Genomic DNA, 26,421 nt, shown 5'->3' on the forward strand with positions numbered 1-26,421 from the left:
ACAGTGTCATGCCCCCAGTGTTGTGGGAACAGTTTGGGGATGGCCCCTTCCTGTTCCAACATGACTGCGCACCAGTGCACAAAGCAGGTCCATAAAGACATGGATGAGTGAGTTTGGTGTGGAAGAACTTGACTGGCCTGCACAGAGTCCTGACCTCAACCTGACAGAACACCTTTGGGGTGAATTAGAGCGGAGACTGCGAGCCAGGCTTCTCGTCCAACATGTGTCTGACCTCACAAATGTGCTTCAGGAAGAATGGTGCAAAATTCCCATAAACACACTCCTAAACCTTGTGGAAAACTGTCCCAGAAGGGTTGAAGCTGTTATAGCTGCAAAGGGAGGGCCAACACCATATTAAACCCTGTGGAAAGGGATGTCAATCAGGTTCATATGCGTGTGAAAGCAGACAAGCGAATACTTTTGGCAATAACGTGTAGCTTGGACTGTTGCTTCTCAGCACCTTTCAGCATATATATAAGCACTCAAGAAAAAGGAAAATCATTAATTAGAAGAATTTTCCCCATTTGCTTCTGACAGTCATATTGTTCGGAGTCTTTAGGGGGCAGTAATAAGCAACGCAGCGACATGTGAGCCTGACATGCCCAGGCGAAGAAGAAGGGCATGTTTCTTTGTGGGAAATCGCAAAGTTTAGTGGATTTGTCACACTGCGTGTTTTCTTCACCGAATTTATTGGAAGATGCGTCCTAGCAGGTCGTATGAGGAAACGTGAACCTGCAATAGACTGACACTACTGAATAAACCCAGCGAAACTAGTACGCCTGCGCATTCTTAGCAGAACATCGAGCCGCCCTTCCTCCCCGGCAACTTGCACCGCAGGGTCGGGCGGACTGCAACTCACAACGACCCCGAGTTGATTTGCTTTCCCAGTCGGGCACTTTCTGGGACAACATGGAGAGCCCACAACGTGTCAACAACGGTAAGCTAATGAGAGTGTAAACATGTATCTTTCGTGGCAAGTTACGGGGTTTTCTTTTTGTGTGTGTGCGCCCGATTTTGAACATGGCGTACCCCGCTCTGAGATGGCGGTATCGTTGTGCTACGTTACAGCAGCAGGGAGCTGCTGCGTGCGGTGGTTAGTGGAGGGAGCGTAACGTCAGCGAAGGTAGTTATCTAACAATGCTTTCCGTTATGTTATGACTGCAGAGATGCTTTTAATGTAACAGGAGGGGGCGGTTAAGTGGCAACAGGGGTTAGCATCAGTTAGCAAGTGAAATTAGCATTAACTGTAACGACGACAGATGCTGCCTTCAGGGGCTTTAACTAAAGTAGCGAAGCGTAACAACGACTAAGGTGTGAAAGTCGAACAAACATTAAATAGACCATTAGCACCGCAGGTTTTATATATTGTGCTTCAAAAGAAACGAACTGTTTTAAGATGTGTATATATTATTTTACAGTTTGTAAAGTCAGGGCTACCACAGCCGTGTTTAACGCCTCGTTGGGACGCTCATATCTGGTGTATCGTAATTGCGACGCTCTCGATAGCCCGTGAATGCGTCCAAAGGAACCAATTTTAAATTGTATGTTTGGGCACTTTGTTATAGCAGCCTGTCAAATAAACACCGAATTTGTCCCAATTTCTTTAGTTAAATCTGTGAGAAAACACAGTTTTACGAACAAAAAATAGTATTTTCGCTCCAACAAGGTGATACCCAAAGAGGTGTTAGCCCAAAACGTGGCATATCTCAGCATGGTGTGCAGTGTGTCCTTAAAAAATTAGAGGAAACTGGACAAGTGGAGGACAAAAGAGGCGGCCACAGGACCTGAGATGCGTATGACCCTTCAGCTGATCCATCTGCTGTTCACCATCAGAAATGGTCTCAGTGGAAGGGTGTCAAGAAGTCATTCTTAAGGAAGGGAAAGGCTGAGGTTCACCAAATTACCATGCAATACCATCTGGAAAACATCTGATTGGCAGCTGCTTCATTTCTCAGCATGACAATGATCCCAAACACACTGCCAGTTCAGTAAAATATTATTATTCATAGATATTATGAGTAATAATATAATAATTCATATATATTATATATAGATATTATTATTATTATTATAGATATTATTCATACTGAACAATATATATATATATATATATATATATATATATATATATATATATATATATATATATATATATATATATTTGTGTAATATCCAATATTCATTCACTAGTGCAATACTCACCATCATATTATATGTAGACACTTATTTTATTTTTACAATGTATATATTTTTTATACATATTTTCTGTATATTTTTAGATTATATTAGATTATTATATTTTTATTTGAGAAAGTTTGACTTTCTATTGCATGCACTGAACAGGAGTGGCCCTCCAATCTCATTGTACATCCTGTATAATGACAATAAAGGCATTCTATTCTATTCTATTCTAAAAGCATACCTGCATACCCAGTCTCTCTCTCTCTGTGTCCCACTGTATTTGCACAACAGTGGTGCAGTTAGAGTACCTTCACCTCATCTTATCTCGTTTTGCCAAACAATTAGCATAACAGCAAATTTAAATTTTCAGTGAGGACCTTTTTAATATTGTAAAAAATATTTTCCAGATCCACCACTCCTGTTGCCATCTCTTCGCCTCTTCATACCCCCTCTTCGCCTGGTGTCCGCGGCCATGTGGCATGTCGTGCAGAGGGGAAGCGTGCAGGATTACGGGATGGTGGAAGAGTTCATCAGCATGGTTACAGAAATTGTTCCCGACCTCTTGAACGCAGATCAGAAAGCTCAGCTCCTCCTGGGACTCAGAGCACGGGTACGTCTCTCTTGCAGAACTATGGCTGTCATAACAAAGCATGAAAACCTCATGGCAGGGTTTTTCCCCTCAGAGAAATTTTTGGGGCTCCTGATTGAACTCACATGCACGCTGACTGTTTACTGCCACGTGCAGTCTGATCCAGGAAAATCCCAGCTGTAGTTGGACTTTATTTACGCTCTTTTATGTTTTATGATTGTTGTTTCAGGTGGTCCTTGAATTGTGTCAGACTGAGCAGATAACAGACAGAGAAACTGTTCAGATGCACCTGAACAGGATCAAGGCCCTCGTGTCCACTTGGGCAGCACAGGTTAGATTCTTTAAAAGGGAAAAAAAAGTCCAGCAGCCTTTTCATGTTTTCCATCCAGTATTTTTTTTTCTTTTTCTGCTTAAACTGCAAGCTCTGCATGTTTTTTTTTCTTTTTTCCTCCTCAGCCGTGTTTTGCAGACGTAGAGTTTCCAGAGTCAAATTTTGTGGATCAAGTTGAATTGTTGTTGAAGGACCCTGAAGAGAAGGAGAAGTTCTTCCAGGTTTGTAACTTCATGTACTGTTAAACTCATGTATCCTATCTAGTTAGAGAGTAACAAATATATAATATGCATTTTTTTTTTCTGCCCCCTCAGGATGTTTTCCCTACTGACTTTGGGCCTGAATATGACAGTGCTATACAGGTTTTAATGCTGGATTTCCTGTCCAGACTGGAGAAGCTTCTTCCCGTTCCAGATGTTCAACAGGTACTAGAATGAGTGAGGGGAAGGTGGCTTTTTCAGCACCAGTCAGCTCCTCTAAGACATTAGGCAGGAATAAAAAAAAAAAAACAAAACAAAAACTATGCTTGAGTCCAGTCTGCATTAAAAAAATGACTACATCTTTCTCTTTTAGAAGTTGGTCAAATTTGAGCATTTAGTAAGAGTTAGACTTCCTGAGGAGAATTTATCTGTGACATTCAGCAAACATCCTTAAATGTGCTTAGTCTCACGGGGGGGAGAACCATATCCTGCAGCTTTCTGTATCTCACGTCTAAAGAAGGTTTATAATAAGAACTCGTCCTTAGCTCACTTTTTATTTCCTTTTATTTGTGTTTTTGAATCTCTTCTATAGACTGCGTCCATGCTCAGCGCTGTCCCTTCAGCACTGGAGGAGTGTGCACACTCAGTTCCTGACCTGCAGCACCTAAAAACCGTTCTCCAGTACCACACAACACTGGGCCATTTCGACTTGAATGGTGAGTCTTGTCTTAGATGCAGGTTGTTGTCCGCATTGTCTCAGCTCTGTCAAATGACGAATATTGATTTAACAACAGTTTATTATCTGCAGCAGCCAGTCATCTGTGGGTGTTTAATGCATTTTCATCACCGCTAATCATGCGACGTAAATTTGCCCACCACTTCAGATCTATGACAATCATGGTGATAATGTAGGCTCCAGCGAATAAGGTCCCTGTCACACAGGCCTACAGACCTACCAGTGACAGTGTATTCCTCAACATGTTGGTTTAAAAACCTCCCTGTGATTGCTTTGGTCTCTAGCATATTGCTGAAGTTGTAGTTTGAATGGAACTTGTGTACACTGTCCAGCTGCTCTCCGAGCTATAGTGAAACTGAAAATTGCAGCAAAAACTAGAAATGGAGAAAGTTTCCCTTCAAAGTAGAAGTTGTTCCCTTTGAAACACGTTGGCTGCAGCTCTGAGGCACAACGTCTACTTTAAAGGCGAACCTTCTCCATTTCGGGTTTGTGTTGCACTTTTTCAAGTTACCACTACTGGGCTGGTAGTTGGTGAGTATTTGCAGACAGATGTCAAAGACTACAGGCAACCGTGGCAATCAGCAGGAGGTTTTTAGTGCAGCACTTTCTCTGTAATAGATTTCACCCAACAAGAGCCAGCAGTCTCCAGGAAACACTCACAATCAGTCTCAATGTGCTCATGATGTCACATGACAAACCTCAATAAACTAATTAAAGTAATCCAGCTAAGTAACTCCAGCTTTATCTGCTCAGCTCAGTCACCATAGTTTGAAGTACAATCAGAAGCTCCACACAGTAACGTAGTGTAATTAAAAAGCAAGCAGACATGTGGACTATTTTAGAGGAGATGGGTGGTACGGCAGTTCATTTTAAGTTAAATTTCCTTCCATCCATTTTCTTCTGTTTATCCCATTCAGAGTTGTAGGGGTGGGGCTGGAGCCTACCCAGCAGTCACTGGGAGGGGGGGGTGGTACACCCTGGACAGATCGCCAGTCTGTCGCACGGCTAACACAGAGATATACAACCATTCACGGCCAATTTAGAATCATCAGTTAATTTAACCCCGTGCAGGTGTTCGGACTGTGGAAGGAAGCTGGAGAACCCGGAGAAGTTCCACACAGACATGTGGAGAACATGCAGACTCCTTATAAAAAGGCCTCAGGCTGGATTCGAACCCAGAAGGCAACAATGCCAGCACCACAGCACCACGTTGCCTAAGTTTCCCAGTTAGATTTGCTTTTAACCTAATTTTGAGATTTGAGTGAAAGTCCATAAAAAGGTGGATTTAAAAAGTCCTCAAACTTGGTGCCGATACCAAAAAAGATGACGATTAAATGGTTCATGTTTTGTTCTGTTTTCAATTCAGTTAAAGAAATCTAACAAATAATTATGTATGCTGTCGATTACATTTCTCAGAGGAAACCTTTTTTTTTTTTTTGTTTGTTTCCCACACACAGCTGAAGTACTTGTTCATTTATATTAATGACCATCCAAGTATATTTTATGAATCTTTGTGTTCATCTGTGGACATTCCTCTTGCTCTTATTTTGAAAGTACCATCAGCCCCTGTTATTTCGTGTTTCCCCTCCGGCTGACGGACAATTTAGCTGCGGTGGTAGTCCATGGTGCCATTCAGGTGCTCTTCAGAGAGTGTCCTCTTGTGGTCAAATCCAATAGTTCTTGTTCTGCCATCTAGAGGGCAGCTCTAACCAGATCCTGCAGCAGGTGGTTTGTGGCTCTTGTGCTGTTACACGAAAAGTCCAAGATGGTGGAGTTGTGGTTCCTGTGTGGAAGTTATTTATTGTCGCGAGTACACTGCTCAAGAATTGAAGGGAATACTTGGATTATCGCGGTATGGTACAAAGTCTGTTAAACTTGAGGGATATAAATCCATCCAGTTAAGAAGCAGAAACCACTGTTGCTCCTGTTTTGGTATAAATGAAAGTAACAACAAGTGCACTGGAGAGGCAACAACAAAACAATCCCCAAAAAGGGAATGGCTTAGCAGGTGGTGGCCACAGATAATTGATGTCACTGTGTCCCTCCTGACTGATCAAAAAAAAAAAAAAAAAAAAAATCTCTGGTTTTGCTTTTTGTTTGTGTACCTGCAGGCCATTCAGGGTGCAGGAACCTTTTACCAGCATATTCATATTACACATAACAAACCTGCCATTGCTGATCTTTGGGCTTCAACACATTGACAGATCTAATGGGATTCTTCTTTCTCCTACAGATGAAACTCAGGCCATTCCATCTTCCTTTGGGAATTGCATCCTCTCCTCACTGTCCCTTCCTCAGCTGGAGAAGGTTGTGATCGATCCAGAACAAATACAGTTACAGCCCACATCGGAGCAGCTGGAAGGCTGCATGACCGTCCAGGTAGAGGGTGAAACTGTGACACTGCTGGACTATATCCAGATTGAACAGCCACCCAGCCTGGTTGATGATCAAGAAGACAATGTAATAAATGAGGAGGAAATGGCAGAAGATGCAACACAAGAGGAAGCAGGTGATGCCTTAAAGCCAGCCTCTTTTCAACCACTTAAACAAAGCAAAAGACTAGAGCTGAAGAGAAGAGCCTTAAAAGAAGATAAAGACTCAGCGACGGCTAAGAGGCAAAGGAAAAAATATCCCAACAATAAAACATGCCCTGTGTGCAATAAGACTTTCCTGCGAGCTGCTGCGATGAGACGGCACCAAGAAATTCATGATGCAAACCGGGACCTCAAGTACAAGTGTGCCAGCTGTGACAAGCGATTCAGGGACCATTACGACATGAACAGGCACACCATGCGTGTCCACGAAAGGGGGGAGGTGTACAACAGCGGTAAAGAGGAGGACTCAGGGGATCCGAGCACTTCAGAGATGTCAGAAGACAAAAACTGTTCTCTGTGTGGCAAGTATTTTGCTCGCAGAGTGGACATGGAGCGGCACATGAAGTCCCATTCAGAGGATCGCCCATACAAGTGTGCGTTCTGTGAGAAGAAATTCAAGAATCCTTATGTTTTAAAGAGACACCAGAAGGAGATTTGTAAGAGCAGAGAGCAGAAAAAGCTAAAGAGGAAAGAAATGCAGCGCTCAAACATGCAGCAAAATTCAGAGGTGTCAATGGAGGGTAAAGTCTGTCCCATCTGCAGCAGGATCCTCCCCTGCACTGCAGACATTGCAAAGCATTTACGATCCCACTCTGAAGAGCGTCCCTTTATTTGCATCACATGCGAGAAAGGCTTCAAGTACAAAGACACGTTAAAGAAGCATCAGATTATTCACGGTCACGAGGGTATCAGGGAGGAGCAGAGCAAGACGGTGGAGCAGATTTTGGCTGAAGCCGAAATGTTGCCTCAGAACAGCAGTGAGACTGGAGACGCCGATAAACAGGAAAGTAATCCAGACACACTTGCAGACACATCTGAGGAGTCCCCCTCAATGCCTGTTCAAAAAGTGGCCAAAAAAGGCCTTAAAGTGTGCCCGGTCTGTTCTCGAGTGTTCGACAGCGTCAAAACCCTGAACAGACACATACAGTGTCACACCGATGATCGGCCGTATCACTGCGTCCACTGTAAGAAGCGCTTCAAACACATGCACGGCCTCAAGAGACATCAGATTTACGCCATCTGTCACAAGAAAACCAGCCGGTTCTTGTGGAAAAAAGAGCAAAGGGCGGGACCGAGTCAAAGTGACACGAGCAGCGCCGACCCCCAGCAGGGGCCCCCGCTGAAGATCCCAGTGTGGTGTTCAAACTGCGGCAAGCACTTTGAATACCTGTCCGCTTTGAAGGACCACCAAGAGAACGTTTGCAAGCTGGAAGTGAGGGAAATCATGAAATGTGATGACTGCGGGAAAGAATTTAAGAGCATGACCATGCTCAAGGTGCACCAGAGGATTCACGACCCCCTGTACTGCAAAGAATGCGGGAAGATTCTGGCAAACGAGCCCGCCTTCGAGAGGCACAAGCTGATGCACAGACCGATGCAGTGCACAATGTGCGACAAGACTTTCACGTTACTGAGACGCTTGAGGGAGCACTACGAGAAGCAGCACAACTTCACCGGGCCGTATCCCTGTCCGCAATGTGACAAAACCTTCATCCAGCTGTCCTACCTCGCCATTCATCAGAGAATCCACAAAGGAGAGTTCCCTTACATTTGTAACATGTGCCCGGAGAAGTTCAGGTCCTCAAACTGTCTGACGGTGCATCAGCGGAAACACACTGGGGAGAAACCCTTCCTGTGCTGGCAGTGCGGGAAGTGCTACCGCTCAGCTTCGGAGCTCACGGTCCACATGGGAACACACTCGGAGGAGAGACCCTGGACCTGCACACAGTGCGACATGGCTTATCGCACCAAGCTGCAGCTCACGAACCACGTGGAACAAGTCCACATCGGCGTCAGGTACCCCTGCAACAGCTGTGGGAAGCAGTTCATGAAGGAGACGTCGCTGAAGAGACACGAGCTTATCCACACGGGAGAGAGGCCGCACCAGTGCACCGTGTGTGGAAAGACCTTCCTTACAGCCAACGAGCTCAGGCTCCACAACAGGTATCACACTGGAGAGCGCCCTTACAAGTGCGAAGTGTGCGGCAAAGCCTTCATCCAGTCAGGCTACTTGAAGTCGCACATGCGCATCCACACAGGAGAGAAGCCATTTAGATGTGACATATGTGACAAAGGTTTCAGGTTGTCTTATCACATGAAGAAACACAGGCGGACTCACGCCGGGAAGCCAAAGAGCTACGTATGCAAGGAGTGCGGGTTGGCATTCCTCCAAAAAAAATCCCTTTGCGAACACTCGCTCACTCACGAATTTAAAGTGGAGTCAACTTTCACAGAGGAAGTGAGAATTGAGTTTCAGTAGAAATCCAAATGTCTCTTTACCAGATGTTCAGGCGTCACCAAAAACACAGACCGGTTTAAATGGTGGTGTTTTTGTTGCTTCGTGTTCATTCAGGTGTTCTGAAGAACGTATCAGTGATGTGTAAGGCATGTGTATTAGAAACCAATGAGCATTTTCTGCTTAAGTCTTTCTGCAATTAAAAAAAAAACAAACTTGAATTTTACCATCTCTTCATTTTGGTTTCAGAATAAATGTTTCCTTTTTAAATCATGAATGTTTTTTTTTTTTTTAAATTGTCCAGTAATTTGGGGTTTAGACCAGGGGTGTGAAACATGTGGCCTGCTACCTAAAACCAGCCCACCAAACACTCCAGTTCAGTCCACTGGATGGCTTTGCAAAGTGTGAAAATTGCAATAAAATCCTTAATCATTCCATTAAGTTTTATTAAAATGCATTTGTATCCCTAGTGTGGTGATTCCAACTTCAGGCGTGAAAATGTAAAGTTACGAATAATTTTGAAGGTGGTTTGAATCATAAAAGATTTGAACCACTTGCTTTTTTTGCTGTGGTTTGTAAAATGAAATGTTAGTCTTATTTTGCCCCTGATGTCAGTGATGGTTATTTGGCGAAAAGGGGGAGATGCTACCAGAACAAGTGCGTAATTGTCATGGGTGGACGGCTCAAAGCTGTGACCAAGCAGTGGCCACAAGTTTTGGCTCTTCACTGAGTCTACGCCCCATGTATTTCTAATAATTTTGGTGACAGATGGACCAAATAACACAATATTGGCGCATCTGGTTTTGGTTATTGCAGACAGCCAAGTAAGCATTTGCAGTGGGTTTGTGGTGTTTCAGGTTTTTAAATCACATTTCTACTGATGGAAGCTGTTGAGCTATTAACAAAATATAAACAGACCAATATTGAGCTGCGTTTTGTTTGTAATATGCTAAAAATACAGCTGGCTTAAATTCACTATTTAACAATAGAAACAAAGACCCTGGCTGCACAAGACAAACAGATCTAACATTAAGTATAAAATGCCTTAATCTGGTCCACAGAGGTTTAAACACATTGGGTTCCTCAGGTAAATCAATAAGAATGGACGGTGGTGCTGCAGGAAGAGCCAGTGCATTGGTGTTACTCAGGGTAAACTAGCAAAATGTCACCTGCTAATTCCAGTTGTCGCTGCCTATTAAGGAGGTTTCCAGTCTCCCCTCCTGTTTGTCGCTCCACACAGCACCCACCCTTCTGTGCCACAGCTCAGCAAAAGCTCAGTGTCTCCACACGGGTTTCTAACCCCCTCTTTTTAAGGGTGCTCTTCCTTACCTCTTTGTACAGTTCAAATTCTGAGGTACTTAGTCTAATGATAAATCTTGAGAAGGAAGCATGAAATTACCAAGAGCACGAGTAAAGGCCTTATCAAGGAGTCTGGCTTCCCAGAACAGCTCTTGGATGCTGCAATGGCCTCAGAAGGTACATCTTTTGGTGACGCTGTTCTGAGGCACCTTAAACTCAACCTTGGTGTCTTCCTCGGTCTTCATCAAAAAAGTTAAAAAAGCTCCGGAGTTGTCAGGTTCTTCTCAGCAGTAGGGAACTTTTAACAAGCCCTGCAGGTCATGCTTTAAGGGCAGCAGTGAAGGCTAAATTACCATCTTGACTTTTTTCCCACTGCGGTGCTTTTTTTTAAAATTTTGAGGCATTTAAGCATTTATCAAAAAAAGGAGAACCCCCCCAAAATCTAAAATTTAACTTCATAAATCTCAAAAACTCAAATTGAGGCATAATTCAACCTCACATGTCTCTTGAGGCCTAAGTAAAAAAAAAAGAAAATCATCAGAAACTGAATCATGTTCTAAAAACCACAAACATTTTTCTCTTCTGTCAGAAATAAACTACACCGTAGGCGATGAGATTAGATAACCTACCTGCTTGAGAGTGTTGGCTTGGTTTGATGTCGCAAAGCAGTTTATCTTAAATAATGGACATATTTATGTCATCTTACACTTCAGCTGCCTTCTGTGGGCTTTCCACAGAAGTAATTACTTTTAAACCTCTGGACATTGGAGGACTGTGTATAAAAAGGGCTGCATTTCCTAAACGGTAATGCAATACCTCTATGAAAACCTATTGAATTCCAGCTGAAAGTCAGCATTTCGGTTACATCCTGTTTGGTGGTATACAAAAGCAAAACTACTAAAAAAGAAAAAGGTTTCACTGTTCACGAGTAGATGAAAAGCAAGGGGAGGTTTTCAGTTCAAAATGGCTCAAAACATTCTAGAAATGAAGCCAAACAAAACCAGAGAGCTTTACATGATTTAAACTGTGGTCTTTTATTAGCTGTCCACAAAAGCATGTCATGGAACGACAGAAACTGCAGCACGAGTGTAACATTCCTTTTTGTTGTTATACTCCACCACATCCCTGCTTCTCACACCATGTATAATTTATATTTCATATATATATATATTTTGTACAATATACATGTTCTCATCAAAGGGAAAAAAAAAAAATAGCAAAAGTTCATCCCGTCCCCTCGGTGGATGTGAAATCTAGCGACTACCCCATGCATGTTTCCACTGCGTCTAGGAGAAGTGGCATTTATTAGGAACAAGTACGCAGGCAAATAAATGCTGGGACAAATAAAGGGGAGAGTCTTGGTAGACGAAGCTGGTGTACAGAGCACATTCTCAACAACATTAAACAAGAAAAGCCATGCGAACCGACACTTTACTCTACAGCTTGGACCCACTTTGGAATCAAAAGCGCCAGTACAGGGGCAAGCTAAAGTTAGTCTTTTGCTAATGGTGAAACATTAAGACTAATAAAAAAGTATTTTGGCTTATTCTCTCTATTCTAATGTTAAAGCCATATATATGTTTTTTTTATTTATAATCACAATAAGAATTGAACTTAAGCTCACAGTTGGAATACTAATGCTTTTGATTGAGAGAGAGAGAGAGGCTACAGTAACACTGGCACGGAAAGTGCTTGACATCATTATGAACCTTTTTACCTCTGCGGAGACAAAAGGGTTTGCATCTTTAAGTTACGTTTCACATTTAAGAAGCGAGTTCCCATTCAAATGTGGGCATGAGTGATGAGTCATAAATATCAGCTGCTTCAAAGCATTCAGGGTGAAGTCAACACCACAGTGGCAAAGAAATACATCGAAGGGGGGGGGGGGGGGGGGGGGGGGGTCACAAAAGAGACAGAAATAATATTTATATATATATCCAGCCTTTTTTTTTTCAGTCACTCATTTGTCTTTATGAGTCTTTCAGCTTTACTGTAATACAATCTAATGGAAATATTGCTTAATTTGAAAACTTTAAAGACCCTTTTTATATATTTATTCTTTTTCCCTTTTGTAAAACAAAATATCTGTGGAATGTAAAATAAAATATATCATGCTGCGTTATGTAGGTAAGAAAATAAAGCTGTAGGATAACATCTGTATTTTTCTCTTCTGTAGCTATTTACAGAACTCATGTATATATGCCTATATCTCTCTCATAAAATGAATCGGTGGGCCCAAAAGAAATACTTAAATATTTCTGAGTGTGCTACAGTGTTTTAAATGATATCTTCTCTTATCTGGAGGTACAGTGTGATTACAGGAGGAACAACCACCACAGAGTACGAGGACACTTGAAAGATGTTTGCATTGTTAGCCAAAATGAAGCATCTGGGGTTTTTTTTTTGGCTTCTTGCTGGACTGGAAACATTGCATGTTTGCTGCATTGTTACATTCATGAAATATATATATATATATATATATATATATATATATATATATATATATATATATATATATATATAAAATCTTCCTCAAAGGGAGAGAGGTAATGGTTATGTCACTGCATGAGGTTTGTGAGCTTTTTTTTTTGAGCATCAGAGCTGACAGCCCAGCACTGTTGCTGCTGAAAAACTGCTTTAACATTTGTTCCTTTTAGAACTGATATGTGTGATTACCTGCACACCTAGGAGGCAGGTGTGCAGGTAATCACAGGGAGCAAAAGGCTGAATTATTGCACACTTTGAGCACTGAGATTAGATGCAACATGGACTTATTTGGGAGCAAATTAAGAAAATTCAACAACTTACTCAACAACTTACTGGAAATGTTCCTCTGAGCTTTTGCTTCATATTGACGTAACATCACACAGTTGCTGCACATTTATCAGCTGCACATCCACGATGTAAAACTCCAGTTCCACCACATCCCAAAGGTGCTCTATTAGATTGATATCTAGTGACTGTGGAGGCCATTTGAGCACAGCGAATTCACTGTCATGTTTGATCTTTGTAACATGGTGTGTTATCCTGCTGGAAGCAGACATCAGAAGGTGGGTGGACTGCGGTCATGAACGTGGTCAGCGACAATGCTCAGGTAGGCTGATGCTGAGTTAACACGATTACATCACTACCGCCAGCATGAACTGTTGATACGAGACAGGATGAATCAATGTTTTAATGTTTACACCAAATTCAGACCCTACCATCTGAATGTGACAGCAGAAATTGACTCATCACACCAGGCAATGTTTTTTTTTTAATCTTCCATTGTCTAATTTTGGACAGATTGACCAAAATTAGACAATGGAAGAGCTAAGAACAATTTCCTGTTCTTAGCTGACGAGTGGTACCTGGCGTGGTCTTCTGAGTTACTGTCTGGCCGTTACCCTCGGACATCAACTAGGCATTTTCACCCAGGGAAAAATTTCAGCCATTCCCTGTAAACCCCAGAAACAGTTCTGTGGGAAAATCCCAACTGATCAGCAGTTTCTGAACTACTCAGACCAGCCCGTCTGGTACCAACAACCGTGCTGAGTTCAAAGTCATTTACATCACCTTTCTTCTTCATTCTCAGTTTGAACTTCAGCAGGTCGCCTCGACCAAGTCTACATACCTAAATGCATTGAATTGCTGCCATGTGATTGGACGACTACATACTTGCGTTAAGGAGCGGTTGAACAGGTGTACCTATTAAAGTGGCTGGTCTGCATTTACCCCATTCACACTTGCAAGTAACATATGAGAAACTGCATGTAAAAGCGGAGTGCAAACACACACAGAACCCAAGCCACACATTTGGAGTTCTTTACACAAAAGCTTCAGGGAGCAGCAGTAACAATAGCTCAGGAAAATAAACAGAACCCTGACCCGGGACGTGCCATGTTTGTTGACAAGTCTGACTAATTTCCATACTGATTACATGCACAATGGAGATAATGAGAATGCATTTTTATATCAGATGCAAACGTAAAGACCCATAAATCACATAATGCATTCAGAGAACGTATCCAGATACAGATGGCTGGTATAAATGGGGTAATTGTGTCTCTAATAAACTCAGTGCTCTGTGCAGAATTCAGCCTCTCCTTCAAAGAATTCATGTGGGGGTGAAGCCTAAAACAAAGAGTGACTTTAACATGCATCTCATGATCCACCCCAATGGCTTAGAATATTATCTGAAAATAAACTGAGGGAAAAACCCTTCGACTGGACTTCAACTGGAACAATCTGCACCTCACTCAGCCTACTCAGTCTACACAGAAAGCACACCTAAAGCAAAAACAGAGGAGTCATACAAACAGATTAAACATGCAACTTTGCATAAACAAGACGCACAGCAGGGAGCACATTCAATGAGACTGGTGTCATCAGCCAAGCGCGTGTGAGGGAATACTGTACATCAGCTTACAAAAGCACCAGCACGATGACTTTCAGATCATATTTACACGTTTGCTTTAAGCATCTTTAAAGAGAAAGTCCCTGCCAATGGAAAACCCCTCTCCGAATCCTGCTCAGTTCGTTTGGCGGTGGATAGAAAGTCAGTAAGCAGCGTTTTCCCTTACTCCCCCCTGCGAAAGTGGTCCGTGAAGTAAGCTCTGCATAAAAAGCAATATCAGGGTAGCTCAGTTGACGAGGTGTCATGCAAAAAATAATAATTTAAAAAAAAGAGTCGTCCGTGGGCGTTATCACAAGTTAATTTCCCAGTTGGGCATCCATGTTTCAAGCATAAGTCAGCATAGATTTCACTGAGTGGGCCGTCTTTAGTCAAATGAGCGCTGCAGCGTCGGCCCCGGTGGAAGTTCCTGTGATCAGTTTGGCCTCTGCACACAGTAGATATAACACAGTGAATCCAACATAGAAGTGACAGAATGAAATGTAAATAAGTACCACCTAAAAGTCCGCCTGCTGGCTTTGCTACTAATCACTTGTATTGGTTGTATAGAAGGATTATATCTAGATTTTGGCATGTGTAATGGCATCCACTTCCATAAAGTATTATTGTTTGTAAACCACAGTCTCATTTCGCAGATGATGATGAAGCTGCATTTATTGAGTTAAAATTCTACTCTACTTTTTCGAGTGAAAAAAGTGGACAGTAGCCTATGTATTTCATGCATGTATCCTATATGAAATACGATAGAAAGTTTTAGAATCACGGTTAGAGCTAAGTGATACTGTTGGGTCAAGGCAGTTCTGTTTTTTTGTTTTTTTTTAAGTTTTATTACTCTTTAGGGTGAGACATGATCGATGGGAGCCACTAGGACAACAGAGTTTAAGGTCAGAAAGTCACAACATGAACCCTCATTGAGCTGCAACAGGCAGAATTAAAGGGAATTCCTGACTTTAAAAAAAGCATCCGACAGCTCCTCTTCATTAGCGGGGGCTGGGGGGTGGGGTTATATCAGGACGCTGGATGCTAAAAGTGGCGTTACATGGATGCTGTGGTTGGATTGGAGGGCTCCGGAGAGAACGGCATCACACCACGGAGCCCTTGGAGGTGGAGAGGTGGATGGAGTGGATGCGCGTGGCCAGAGTCTTCTCCAGGTCGTGGAGGATGTCGGAGCAGATGCCGGGGCTGGACACGGGGCTCTCTGCGGGGGGAGGTTCATACAGGAGCTGCTTGAAGGTGTCAAGTTCGATCAGCAGCACCATGTTCTTCAGGAAGTAGCCCTCGATGAAAGCCGTCAGCTCCGTGGCACCAAGGAACTGGAATGAACGATGAAAAGAATGTGTGACATTAGCGGATTTCCAGCTGGAATGCACCCATCAAGTCAGATTTCCCACGCTGAAAGCCACAGAAACCCCACCAATCCCAACTTCACAATCCACGATGGAGTAAAACTGATAAACTCGTAGTCTGTACTACATCTTTTGTGAGTTTTGTGTATTTGAGACCTGCTAAATAAGTCATAAACAGAGCACTGACCAGGACTTTGTGGGTATTTGTACAAACAGCCAATCCAAAAAGTTTATGCTCCATTTTTGGTAAAACATGGGTGTCATCGTTGTAGCTACGTCTATTTTCTATACAGATTCTGATATCACAGAGTCATTTGAGTCATTGTTGATGAAAAAAAAAAAATTTATATATATATATATATAAAAGAACAGCTTAAAAATAGACTGTGTGGTGGTCGTATTGCCAGTCTGCAGTTGTTAATTAATGGTATGTTTGCACCTTATGTAAGAGTTCATTACACAAGTCTTTTCCCCTCCTGTTTTTCTCTTTACAAATAATTTACTGTCACCAGTATGTAATCAGCTGCTACAGACAGTAATCCTCCCACCTTGGCGTGTTTGTAGAGGTCCACACAGGTTTCAGTGGTGATGTTCTTGGAGCAGATGATCTCACAGTGTCTCTGAAGGGCCTCTAGTTGGAAGAATTTGGCTGCAGACAGGAGCTGCAGGGAACAGTACAGCCACACAGAATGAGGCACAGGACTTGGGATTAGAAATGTTAATACTTGTGCTGTCACTCAGCAGGCTTTGGGTAAGGCTTTCTTACCTCCATCACTTCAGTGTTGCGTATATGCAGGGACTCGGTGCCTCCACAGTACAAGTACTGCATCACCAGCTGTAACAGAGAACAGTACAGGCTTCAGGATATGAAGTGGATGAAGAGTACAAGAGGGACCCTTTGTTCCTGGTGGTCTTCTGGAGAGTTTGTTTTGTTTTGTTTAGGCTCTCTGTGTCTGAATCAAGCATCTTGGTTGTTTGACTAAAGCTTCCTTTGCCTGGCAAATACCTTCCCTGCATCGCTCAGCTCTATCAGAGCTGACAAAAAAAAAAAAAGTTAAAGTTTAAAAAATGGGTCACACATTTGAATTTTCAATAATTTGAATATTATTGAAATAAATCAATAATATTCTAAAACAGACTGACACCTGGGGACCGGGGACTATTTTCAGCTGTGGATTAATTCACATCTTAGTGAGTATATTCGAGGGTCTGTCTGGCAGCAGGACAGTGTTTGTGCTCAAAATACACTACAGTGTGTTTTTTTTCTCATGCCAGCCAGTGCAAAAGTGAGGCTCACTGGTGTGTTTTAAATAATTTTCAGACAACAATGGAGCTCTGTGGCACAGAGGAGCCAGATATAGCAGGCTGTGACTTGTTGGTAGATTAAATTTGCTGCTGGTTTCTATTAATTTACAATAAAGGCTTTTACGTTAAATATCAGTGAGGGAAATTGAACTTAATAAAGGTTTATATTACTGTTGAAGTGAGATATTTTCTTTGTGATAAATTTTTATTGACAATTAAACAACAATAAGCCTTCAAATCGGTAAAAACAAAGAGCATAAGAGAGATAAAAAAACTCCCCAGCAGGACTGGAGAGAAAAAGAAAGAGATAAGGGTGATGGTTTTAAGATCCTCCACTGTTTGGGGCCACAATTTTCTTTAGCCCCATGGCTACACACTGTGTGAAGCCATGGGGTTAAAGAAGATAAAGATACAGATATATCCAAAAAGCAAACAACCATCGCCAGCGAGTAAGCAAGTAGTAACAGAGTTTCCAACTATTTAGCAGCCGTAAAGTTGGTTCAAGCTCACGTTTCTGAGCTTTGTGCGCTTGCGGCTGATCATGTTTGACTTTTGTGTGCAACTGCATAAAATGAAATAAATATCTTACATGGAAAATATTGTACTTGACATGGCTGATCTCAATACAGGTGTTTTCTGCTGCGGGTCGGTTTTGGAGCAGCGACTTGAACCTGAAGAAATCAGATACATTTCACATTATTTCCACAGCTGTGTTGCATCCCGCTCTTTTGTTTAACAGAATAAAAGATGAGCAACATTTCTGCTTACCTGGGTGAAGCTGTAAACAGCAAAACTTTATGTGCATAAAATGGTTTCCCCTCCACCAGGAAGGTAACATCAGACATCTCCTTGTTGTTCAGGAAGTGTGGGTCTAACAAAAAAAAAAGAGCAGATAAGAACGATGCTTCTTATTCAAGTCTCCCAAACAATGCATGCAGAGCAGCAAACAGCAGAAGATTACGCTAATGTGGCCATTAATTACCACAAGGCCTATTCATCATTCACCTATCAGTGCTGAATTATCAAATAACAACAATTTCCATTGCATTAGTATTCCTGAACGGCAGGGAATTTGAATTTGATATCCGGTGCTTGCATCCTCGAGTGCATTTAATTCACTGCACACATAGTGTTTTACAACACTTAGTTTAAGCCCCGTCATTAAAGGATCAGCAGGTGGTGCTGCAGCACTTTCACAACTTCTTCCTCATTTCTCTCAAAAAAATGCCAAAAAAAAAAAAAAAAAGGCATTCAGTTTGAGGTGTTAATGGCAGATTTGCTTCATTACACACAAGTCTACGCATTTTATCTGCATGCAAAACAAATCACATGTAAAATGGGTAAAATATGAGATTACTTTAAAATGAAACTCTTTACAGTTGTGGTCAGATGTTTACAGCATACAGCTTTAATCACTTTAAAGAACAACTGGTGCTGAAGGTTCTACAATTTTTTTTTTTTTTAGCTCAACATGGTTGATTAACTTCTCGTTAGCGATCATCTTTGCTGGCATAAAAAAGATTAGTTTGACAGCACTCGTTGGATTGACCAAAACTCAGAAAGATGGGAAAGTCCAAGGAAGTCAGTGACAATCTAAGAAGAACTGTAGGTTTACACAAGTTGGGAAACCATTTTTAAACAACTGCAGATTCCAAGATCATCAGTTCAAACAATTGATGTTAAGTTATTCGGTAACTTTGCCAAAGTTTGGAAGAAGACTCAAACTGTCACTTTCATATGAGAGGAAATTAATTAGGATGTTCAGGAACAACTCAGGAACCACAAAGACTCAAGCCTGCCATGAACGGGAAACACCTGGAACACCAGCATCACTGTCTACAGTAAAGAGTTTTACATCGGTGTGGATTGAGAAGGTGCCAGCCAAGAAAGAAGCCCCTGCTCCAAAGTTGATGCCTTCAAGTTTGACTGAAATTTGCAGCTGCCCACATGGACGAGCCAAATGCCTTCTGGAGTAAAGTTTTATGGTCAGATGAGACAAAGGTTGAGTTATTTGGCCACAATGACAAGAGTTTTGTTTGGAGGAGTAAAGGTGAGGCTTTCAAACCTAAGATCACTGCACCAGTTTTCATACATGGTGGTGGTAGCATCATGATCTGGGGCTGTTTTGCTGCCAGTGGTACTGGTACACTGCACAAAGTAGATGGAATAATGAAGGAGAGGGGCTACCTCCAAATTCTTCAACTTCACCTCAAATCAGCAGCTAGAACATTGAAACTTGGGCACATTTGGGTGTTCCAACAGGTCAATGATCCCAAACACACATCAGAACTGGTTTTGGAGTGGATAAAGCCACCTAACATTAAGCTTCTGGAATGGCCTTCCCAAACTCTACTGAAAATTTGTGGACTATGCTTAAAAGCCGAGTCTGTGCCAGGAAACCAAACAATTTAACTGAACTCTACCAATTCTGCCAAGAAGAGTGGACAAATATCCAGCCAGAATTATGCCAGAAGCTTGTTGATGGCTACTAAAAGCATCTGGTTGAGGTGCAACTTGCTAAGGTACATTTAACCAAATATGCGACCCAATCTGGCAAAATGAGTTGCATGTCGCAGGGGCTAATGGCAGTGATGTCATCACTAAAATGACCTTGCATATCTAATATGCAAAGTCATTTTAATGATAGCGCTCAAAACATGTAAACGATCTATTTGAATAGAAAATGACAACAATAACAAAGTCCAAAATGTAGAAAAGTAATTAATAGGACTCCCATGACACAGGGACAAAATGTTGAAATATTAGTTTTTAATACCCCACTGTAGTAAAGTATATAATGATATCATTATATCATCAGTGAACAAATATAGTGAATGCTTCTTGCTATAAGACATATAGAATATAGACACAGAGCAATGTCAGACAGAGGGAATATTGTCATTGTCCTTAGCGGACTTACGAAATGTTTTGAGTTAGTAAGTGAGGAACAGGTACAGGACCTTGTTTTAATAGTATCATAAAGTGTAAAGTATTATGAATACTTCACATGGTCCTTCACTTTTACTTTTTAAGATCTTTTAATACCACATGCAGCACAATTCAATTCAATTAATTTGTTGGGCAACGACACAGTTTTTGCAATTTTGTCTCTGTAATGGGTGGAATTCTGAAACAATTAATGCAACACTTTTGTTAAGTTTAAAGTTGCACTTCAATCACATCCTGATTGTTTGATTTCGAATCCTGTGATGTGTACAAAAGCAGAATAACAAAATTTTGTTTTTCTAACAAATTATGGACCTCACTGTAATTTTACTTTGAACCAACATTGACAATCGGCTTTTCAGCTTCAGCAATGACCGGTGTTGACTCAAACTCCATGAAGAGGACTGAATAGCACAGTCGCACTAAATGTCTCTCTGCAGCCTTCAACGAGATACAAAAACCTTTTTAACAAGAGACAATATTAAAGCCTTTTTCACATGAAATTCAAGATTTTATTACACTTTCTAAAGCATTTTTTGAGGAAACTGAATGGAATGCAATCACTGTGAAACCTTCAAATGCATAGTCTCTACTGCTAAATAATGTTCACACAGCTGCTTAGTAGAGGAATAAAATAGTCCTTTAGATAGCTTCTCCCAAAAGTGGTATTTTTCCAACTAACAGATAAAAACAAATCTCATTATGTCTAAAATGTCAAGAAGATCTTGTTTCATTGTGATTTTGAAGCAATAATCTGACATTGTGGCTTTTTTTCTTTGTCATTTTGAAACACAGAAGGATGTGCTAATAAAAGGATTTAATTCAAAATCTATTTGAAAACTGTAATTTCATCATCTGCAGCAAATATGAAAAGAACCTGCAGATGTAATGACTGGAAAATTTAAGGAACAAAGGATAAAGAGTGACTGACAAGTGCTCTCTGAACTCGGGCTAACTCCTCGCTCTCAAAAAGACCAAAACACAACCGTAAACAGCGAGCAAATTCACCGCAGTCACTTCCTTGTCACACAGCTTCATTTAGAAAGAAAATGTTAAGCAGTCACTATTAATAACTCGCTCTCTTACCTAAACGTGATGTCTGCTTCTTCTTGATCTCTGTCAGCTTAGGGATGGGGAAGGGCCCGTAGCACTGCGTGAAAATGACTGACAGCTGCTGACTTATGACTTCATTCTGCAAACAGACACCAACACCAGTGAGGACAGAAACTTTATACATATTAAGAGTTTTGTGGCCTCAGTTTTCCATGAGCTACCCGGGACAAAATATTATGCAAATACATGATAATATGGTTTGAAGTGCAGCTAAATTTATGCAAATATGAGTGTTATTAATGTCAGCCTAGCACATGGGCACAGGGTGGTTTGTATTCCCAGAAAGCGCGCCTTACTTTGTCTGATGTTTCTCTAATAAGCGTTTTGTTTACATGCACATGAAAGAAAGCTCCAGTGACCTTGCTGGATCGGAGGATCTGGAACATGAGTGGCAGCCCGTGCGTGATCAGCTCCTCGGTGTATTCGTCCTCCTGGATGCAGCAGAAGTCTTTGAGCAGGCCCTGGATCAGCGGTCGGCGGTGCTGAATGAAGCAGGTACGCAGGGACTCGAGCCAGGTGTGCAGCGTCCAGGGAACGCCTGGGAACACCAGCACAAGGAGAGTGAATACACACAACACCCGAGGGCGAGCAATTTCAAGAGCAACAGAACCGACCATGTTTCCATCACTTGATGGTGTAAAGTGAGAGGTGGAGGGCGGCTGCGTGGTGGTTGTTTGGATTAGTGGAAAGTGAAAGAGTTCCAGTAGGAATACAAAAGCAGTACCTGAATGTAATTAAAGAACATCTGATATGAAGGACATGAAGAGTGGATGCTTTGAGTTTAGCTGATGAAATGAATGGAAAGCTCAATAATTCATCACTGAAGTTATTTAATCATCCAGATATTTTGTATGTTTTCTGGCATTGCAAACTGCTTATTTTATTTGTTAACTGTCAATAAAAATAAATCTTCACGTGGCAAATGCTGGGGCTCATCCTCGAGTGCATTTAATTCACTGCATCCAATTTCTCACAGTTTTCTACATTTTCCTAATTTTTTAAACATGTATCCTGAGCTTAAAAGTGGCTGGCAACAAAATTCTAATATCTCCAAATTTGAAACACATATGGACAAGATGTTGTTAAAATAAAGTTTGCCATTATGAAAAAAAAAAAAAAAAAACTCAGCTTATCACTCATAGATTAGCTTAAAGCCTGGAAACATTGTCCCACAGCTGTAAAAGCTGTGTACCAACACCCCTAAAGCTCCCTAATTAGCAGCTTATATCTCATGTGTAAACCACAGCAACACTTTGGTTTTTGTACTGATCTAACAAATGGGATATAATGTGTTAATTGGTAATTTTGCATTTAAAAAGATTAAAAAAAAAAAAAGGTCAGCACCAGACTTTTCAGCTTACTGCTCACATCTGAAAATCCTTGCATCCTTAAAGACCAAAGAAATAAGCTTATTTCCAACAACTTCAAACTATCACCTAATGACCAAACAGTCCAGTACAACTACTAAATTGACTTAGGTAGTGTGAGGTTGTTTTGCTGGCTAAAATCAATGAATTCTCATCAAAACCTAATCAGCAGACCACATAAGGTCCTGTGTTCAATGAGCTGGGGTGCAAGCCGATGATTGCCACATTTACAAAATGAGCACAGCTCGAGGACACAGTTTCATCATCACGCTCACACCTTCGACCGAGCTATTATCGCCTCGGTTATAAAAAGTCCTACTTCTGCGAGTGTTTCATGGCTGGATGAGTGGTTGTGATTTCTGAGGGCGTGTGCACAGGACAGGACAGGACAGGACAGGACACGTACACCACGAGCACATCTCCACGACAGCTGGAGGCACCGGAGAGCGATGCACGTGTGCCAGTGAAGCATGCATTAGTAAATCTGACCTAAGCTGCGGATGTCTATGGTGATGTCCACATGGCCGTGCTCTGCGCTATGGTACATGGCCTCTCTCAGGGCCCTCAGTCTGGCCTTTCCTGTTCGCAGGGTCCCTCCGCCGTTGGCCTGGGGCGCCAACCTCTTCTCCCCTGGATCAGAACCCTCAGCGAGGATCTCCTCCAGGGACAGCACATCCCCCTTTTCTTTCTCTGAATGGGACAGGAGCTTCCGAAAAACATTCCTAGATGAGAGAAGAGAGACAAGACAAAATGACAGGGTCAGGGCAAGATGTAAACACCTGCCCTGGGGTCAGATAGTATGAAGGAAAGCTGTGAAGTTAATGGTTCCAAGTTAGACACCCACAAGCTGCATTAAATCCACATTAAGCCCATTTGGCTCTCTAGCTCTCACTGGTACTCACTCTTAATTGAATACTAATGCCCTGATGTACTCTGAACCTGCATTGCTGCTGTGTAGGAGAGATAATATATGAATCTTAAAGGGATCAGGCTGAATAAAAACTGTCCCAATTCTCCAAATTCATTCGCACTGCATCGACATTGCATCACTCCATTTGTGCAACATAATGATGCAGCAGTAACAGATGCCCCCCTTTGAGAAGAATGGACTGCAACACATAACAAACAGTGTGATCGCAGGCTGATAATGCATCTCTGTGCCATCTGCTTCAGTGAGGAGGGCCTCGTTTAGAGTCCAAGTGCAGTGAAACATCATGTCCTGTTAGGGGAGATTGTTTGATCAGCGCTGACTTTGAAGCTGTTTATAAAATGTTGTTTCTTTGCCACTAACAGGCTGTTGGTTTTCTCAGGCTCTGAGCAGAATTACACTGCATTTTCTTAAGGTTGTGCCTCAGATCTGTATGCCCGCATAAACCCAGAGATAGCATATTCTCCGCTGCAGCAACCTCCATCCTTCTGGTTTAAGGCTTTTCGCACAATTTTAAACCTGGCTGCAGAGATTTGCTCCCACTCAGCAACAAGAGCATTACTGGTGCCGATAAGATCTGGCTCACAGCTGGCGGTTTGATTCATCCCAGAGGTGTTGGATAGGATTGAGGTCAGGTCTCTGTGCAGGCAAGTTGTTTCACAGCAAACTCTTTCGGGACTCGACTATGTCCAGGAGCATTGTCACATTGCCACAAAGGGTTTAAATTATTATTGAATGCTTTAGCTTTAAGAGTTTCTTCAACTGAATCCAGCTCGGGTCCACCTTAAGGTGTGAAAACAACCCAAAACCAAATACAAATTAAAGCTGTCCATAGGCTTTTGGCCACAGAGTGTACATCGGGCCAGAAGATCCTTCAGTTTCATCCCAACATGGTTGTAGTTCTGTGACACATTTAGCCAAACTTAAGAGCTGGAAGCAACAAAAACAGCTGGGTTAGTTATGACATAAATAAATGTTTACACACATTTAGGAAGAGACCAGCAATGGGGTCGTCAAATTTTCTGCTCAGGCACCTCTGATTTCACTGAAATTTTTATGGTTTAAAATTTGGACATATTTAATGATTGCTGTGAAAATTTGGCTTCATTTATCAAATACTTTTCTACATATTTATTTTTTAAAAACCAGTGCTAACCACCACACCACCATGCTGCTCTGACCTGCCCTCTTATATATATATAAAAAATAAATAAATACAAACTAAACTTTACACAGGCCGCCTACATTTTCATAGCTAAAGATATGTGCACATAGAAATAATAATGGACAATATTAATATCCAGATGACCAGAGTGAGAAATTCAACAATAGTTTTTTTTGTTTTTACACAGTTGTGTAAAAAACTTCTCATTCAAAGTCATAAAAAGTCATTAAATTTTTATCTTCCCTTCCAAAGATATGCAGTCTTAACAGATACAAGCCCAGGGCCCACTTTACATTTTCTGAAAATGTGTTACAAGTTTAAAAAACCTCCAAGATGCTTTATAATTCAATCATGCAAACCACTTGCGGAGGCTTTCTTGGACATATCTGTAGTGTAAACTCACCTCTTCCTGGGCCCTTGTGCATGTATGACTGTTTGAACATGCCATACATGTATATTAATATTTAGAAATATTGAATTTCTTTCTTGCTTAATAACTCTGGAAACTAAATAACTGTGTGCAGGAGTCTTGGAGAGTTAGTGACACTCTGCACAATTATCCTTTTATTGTTTGCTTCTTGATGCTCGTATACAAACTTTATATGATGTTGAGTGAGAACTTCCAGTGTCTCACAGCCCTAATGTAGTTTTAACCTGCTCACAACACACTGCAGCATGACCATCACGCTATAATTGAATGTCCTAATAATGCCGCATTGTGTTGTTGGCTTTCCACTCCATTTCCTGACAGCCGTCCCTGCTCTGAATGTTAATGGGCTCTGTCTTACTAAGCTGCAGGGAAATTATGTCAAGCTGAAGCCATAAGTGCAGCCGAATAGGCTGCAGCGCTTATCGTTGCCTGCTGTCCGACAGGGAAACTGAGATATCTGCCTCTCATGTGCAGCAGGATTTTGCGAGAGGCAGATGGACCGGGGCAGAGCGTGTAAATGGATCAATACTGTGGTAATGGATACGTCTTGGCTGGCTAGCACTTGAGTGTGTGTGTGAGTGTGATTGTCTGTATCACCTGTGGCCATGTGCTGCTGCCAGGCTGAATGAGTTCATGTCTCCCAGCGGGGTGGAGGAGATGCCGTTTCGACACATGGTTCCAATCATGGGGTCGGCCCCTCTTTCCAAAAGCAAACTCACCAGCTCAAAGTTACCTAACGAGGATAACAGAGGAAAGAGATTTAAAAAAAAAAAAAAAGGGACGATACACTCACCCACATCTTAACCTGTCCATCTTTATTCCTGTGCATATGTGAGACAGCTAGAGCTTCTATTTACTCTGAGATTTAACATTAAAAAAGACATGACCAGCAAATAAAATACACAGATCACTCTGCAAGACACAGAACAGTTAAAATTTGCTGTACTCTGACCAGCTGCAATATTATATGTTACGCATTAACAGTATTGTATTATACACTTATATACTCTGCAATAAAAAAAAATAAGCAAATCAAAACAAAAATTCAGCTGCTCTCGCCTTCAAAGTTTTACTGTTCTGGATCTTCTTCCATCATGGCGGCTTTTTATATTGCTCCCCTCTAAATCTCTCTCTGTCCCCTTACACTTGTGCATCTGTGATTTGACCTCCTTCAGTGTCAAGATGGTATCCCTTAAACTTGTATTTCATTCTGGGGGGAAAAAGTAAAAGATGCAGGGAGCCAAATCTGGCGAGGAAAGCAG

The 26,421-nt window shown here is 41.7% G+C and overlaps 2 protein-coding genes across 2 annotated transcripts in view; one reads left to right on the plus strand and one right to left on the minus strand.

The window, feature by feature from the left end:
* Positions 1–603: 603 nt before the first annotated feature.
* On the plus strand, positions 604–9,096 carry LOC115773180 (zinc finger protein 14-like). Its single transcript, XM_030719709.1, has 7 exons — positions 604–937; positions 2,589–2,791; positions 3,000–3,101; positions 3,227–3,322; positions 3,416–3,526; positions 3,894–4,017; positions 6,271–9,096. Exons 1-7 carry the CDS (start codon positions 910–912, stop codon positions 8,889–8,891), a joined length of 3,285 nt encoding a protein of 1,094 aa, XP_030575569.1. The 5' UTR covers positions 604–909; the 3' UTR covers positions 8,892–9,096.
* A 3,619-nt stretch (positions 9,097–12,715) lies between these two features.
* LOC115773725 (ankyrin repeat and BTB/POZ domain-containing protein BTBD11-A) overlaps positions 12,716–26,421 on the minus strand; it is a 223,709-nt gene continuing 210,003 nt past the window's right edge. Inside the window, exons 9-17 of the mRNA XM_030720609.1 lie at positions 25,757–25,892; positions 23,126–23,358; positions 21,629–21,807; positions 21,243–21,348; positions 17,979–18,081; positions 17,800–17,881; positions 16,672–16,740; positions 16,454–16,567; positions 12,716–15,872 (exon numbers count right to left, since the gene is read on the minus strand). Of these exons, the coding sequence (XP_030576469.1) occupies positions 15,642–15,872; positions 16,454–16,567; positions 16,672–16,740; positions 17,800–17,881; positions 17,979–18,081; positions 21,243–21,348; positions 21,629–21,807; positions 23,126–23,358; positions 25,757–25,892 (1,253 nt within the window). The 3' untranslated portion in view covers positions 12,716–15,641. The remainder of the gene's footprint in view (positions 15,873–16,453; positions 16,568–16,671; positions 16,741–17,799; positions 17,882–17,978; positions 18,082–21,242; positions 21,349–21,628; positions 21,808–23,125; positions 23,359–25,756; positions 25,893–26,421) is intronic.

Source organism: Archocentrus centrarchus, chromosome 23, assembly GCF_007364275.1.
Source record: "Archocentrus centrarchus isolate MPI-CPG fArcCen1 chromosome 23, fArcCen1, whole genome shotgun sequence".
NCBI classification, from domain to species: domain Eukaryota; kingdom Metazoa; phylum Chordata; class Actinopteri; order Cichliformes; family Cichlidae; genus Archocentrus; species Archocentrus centrarchus.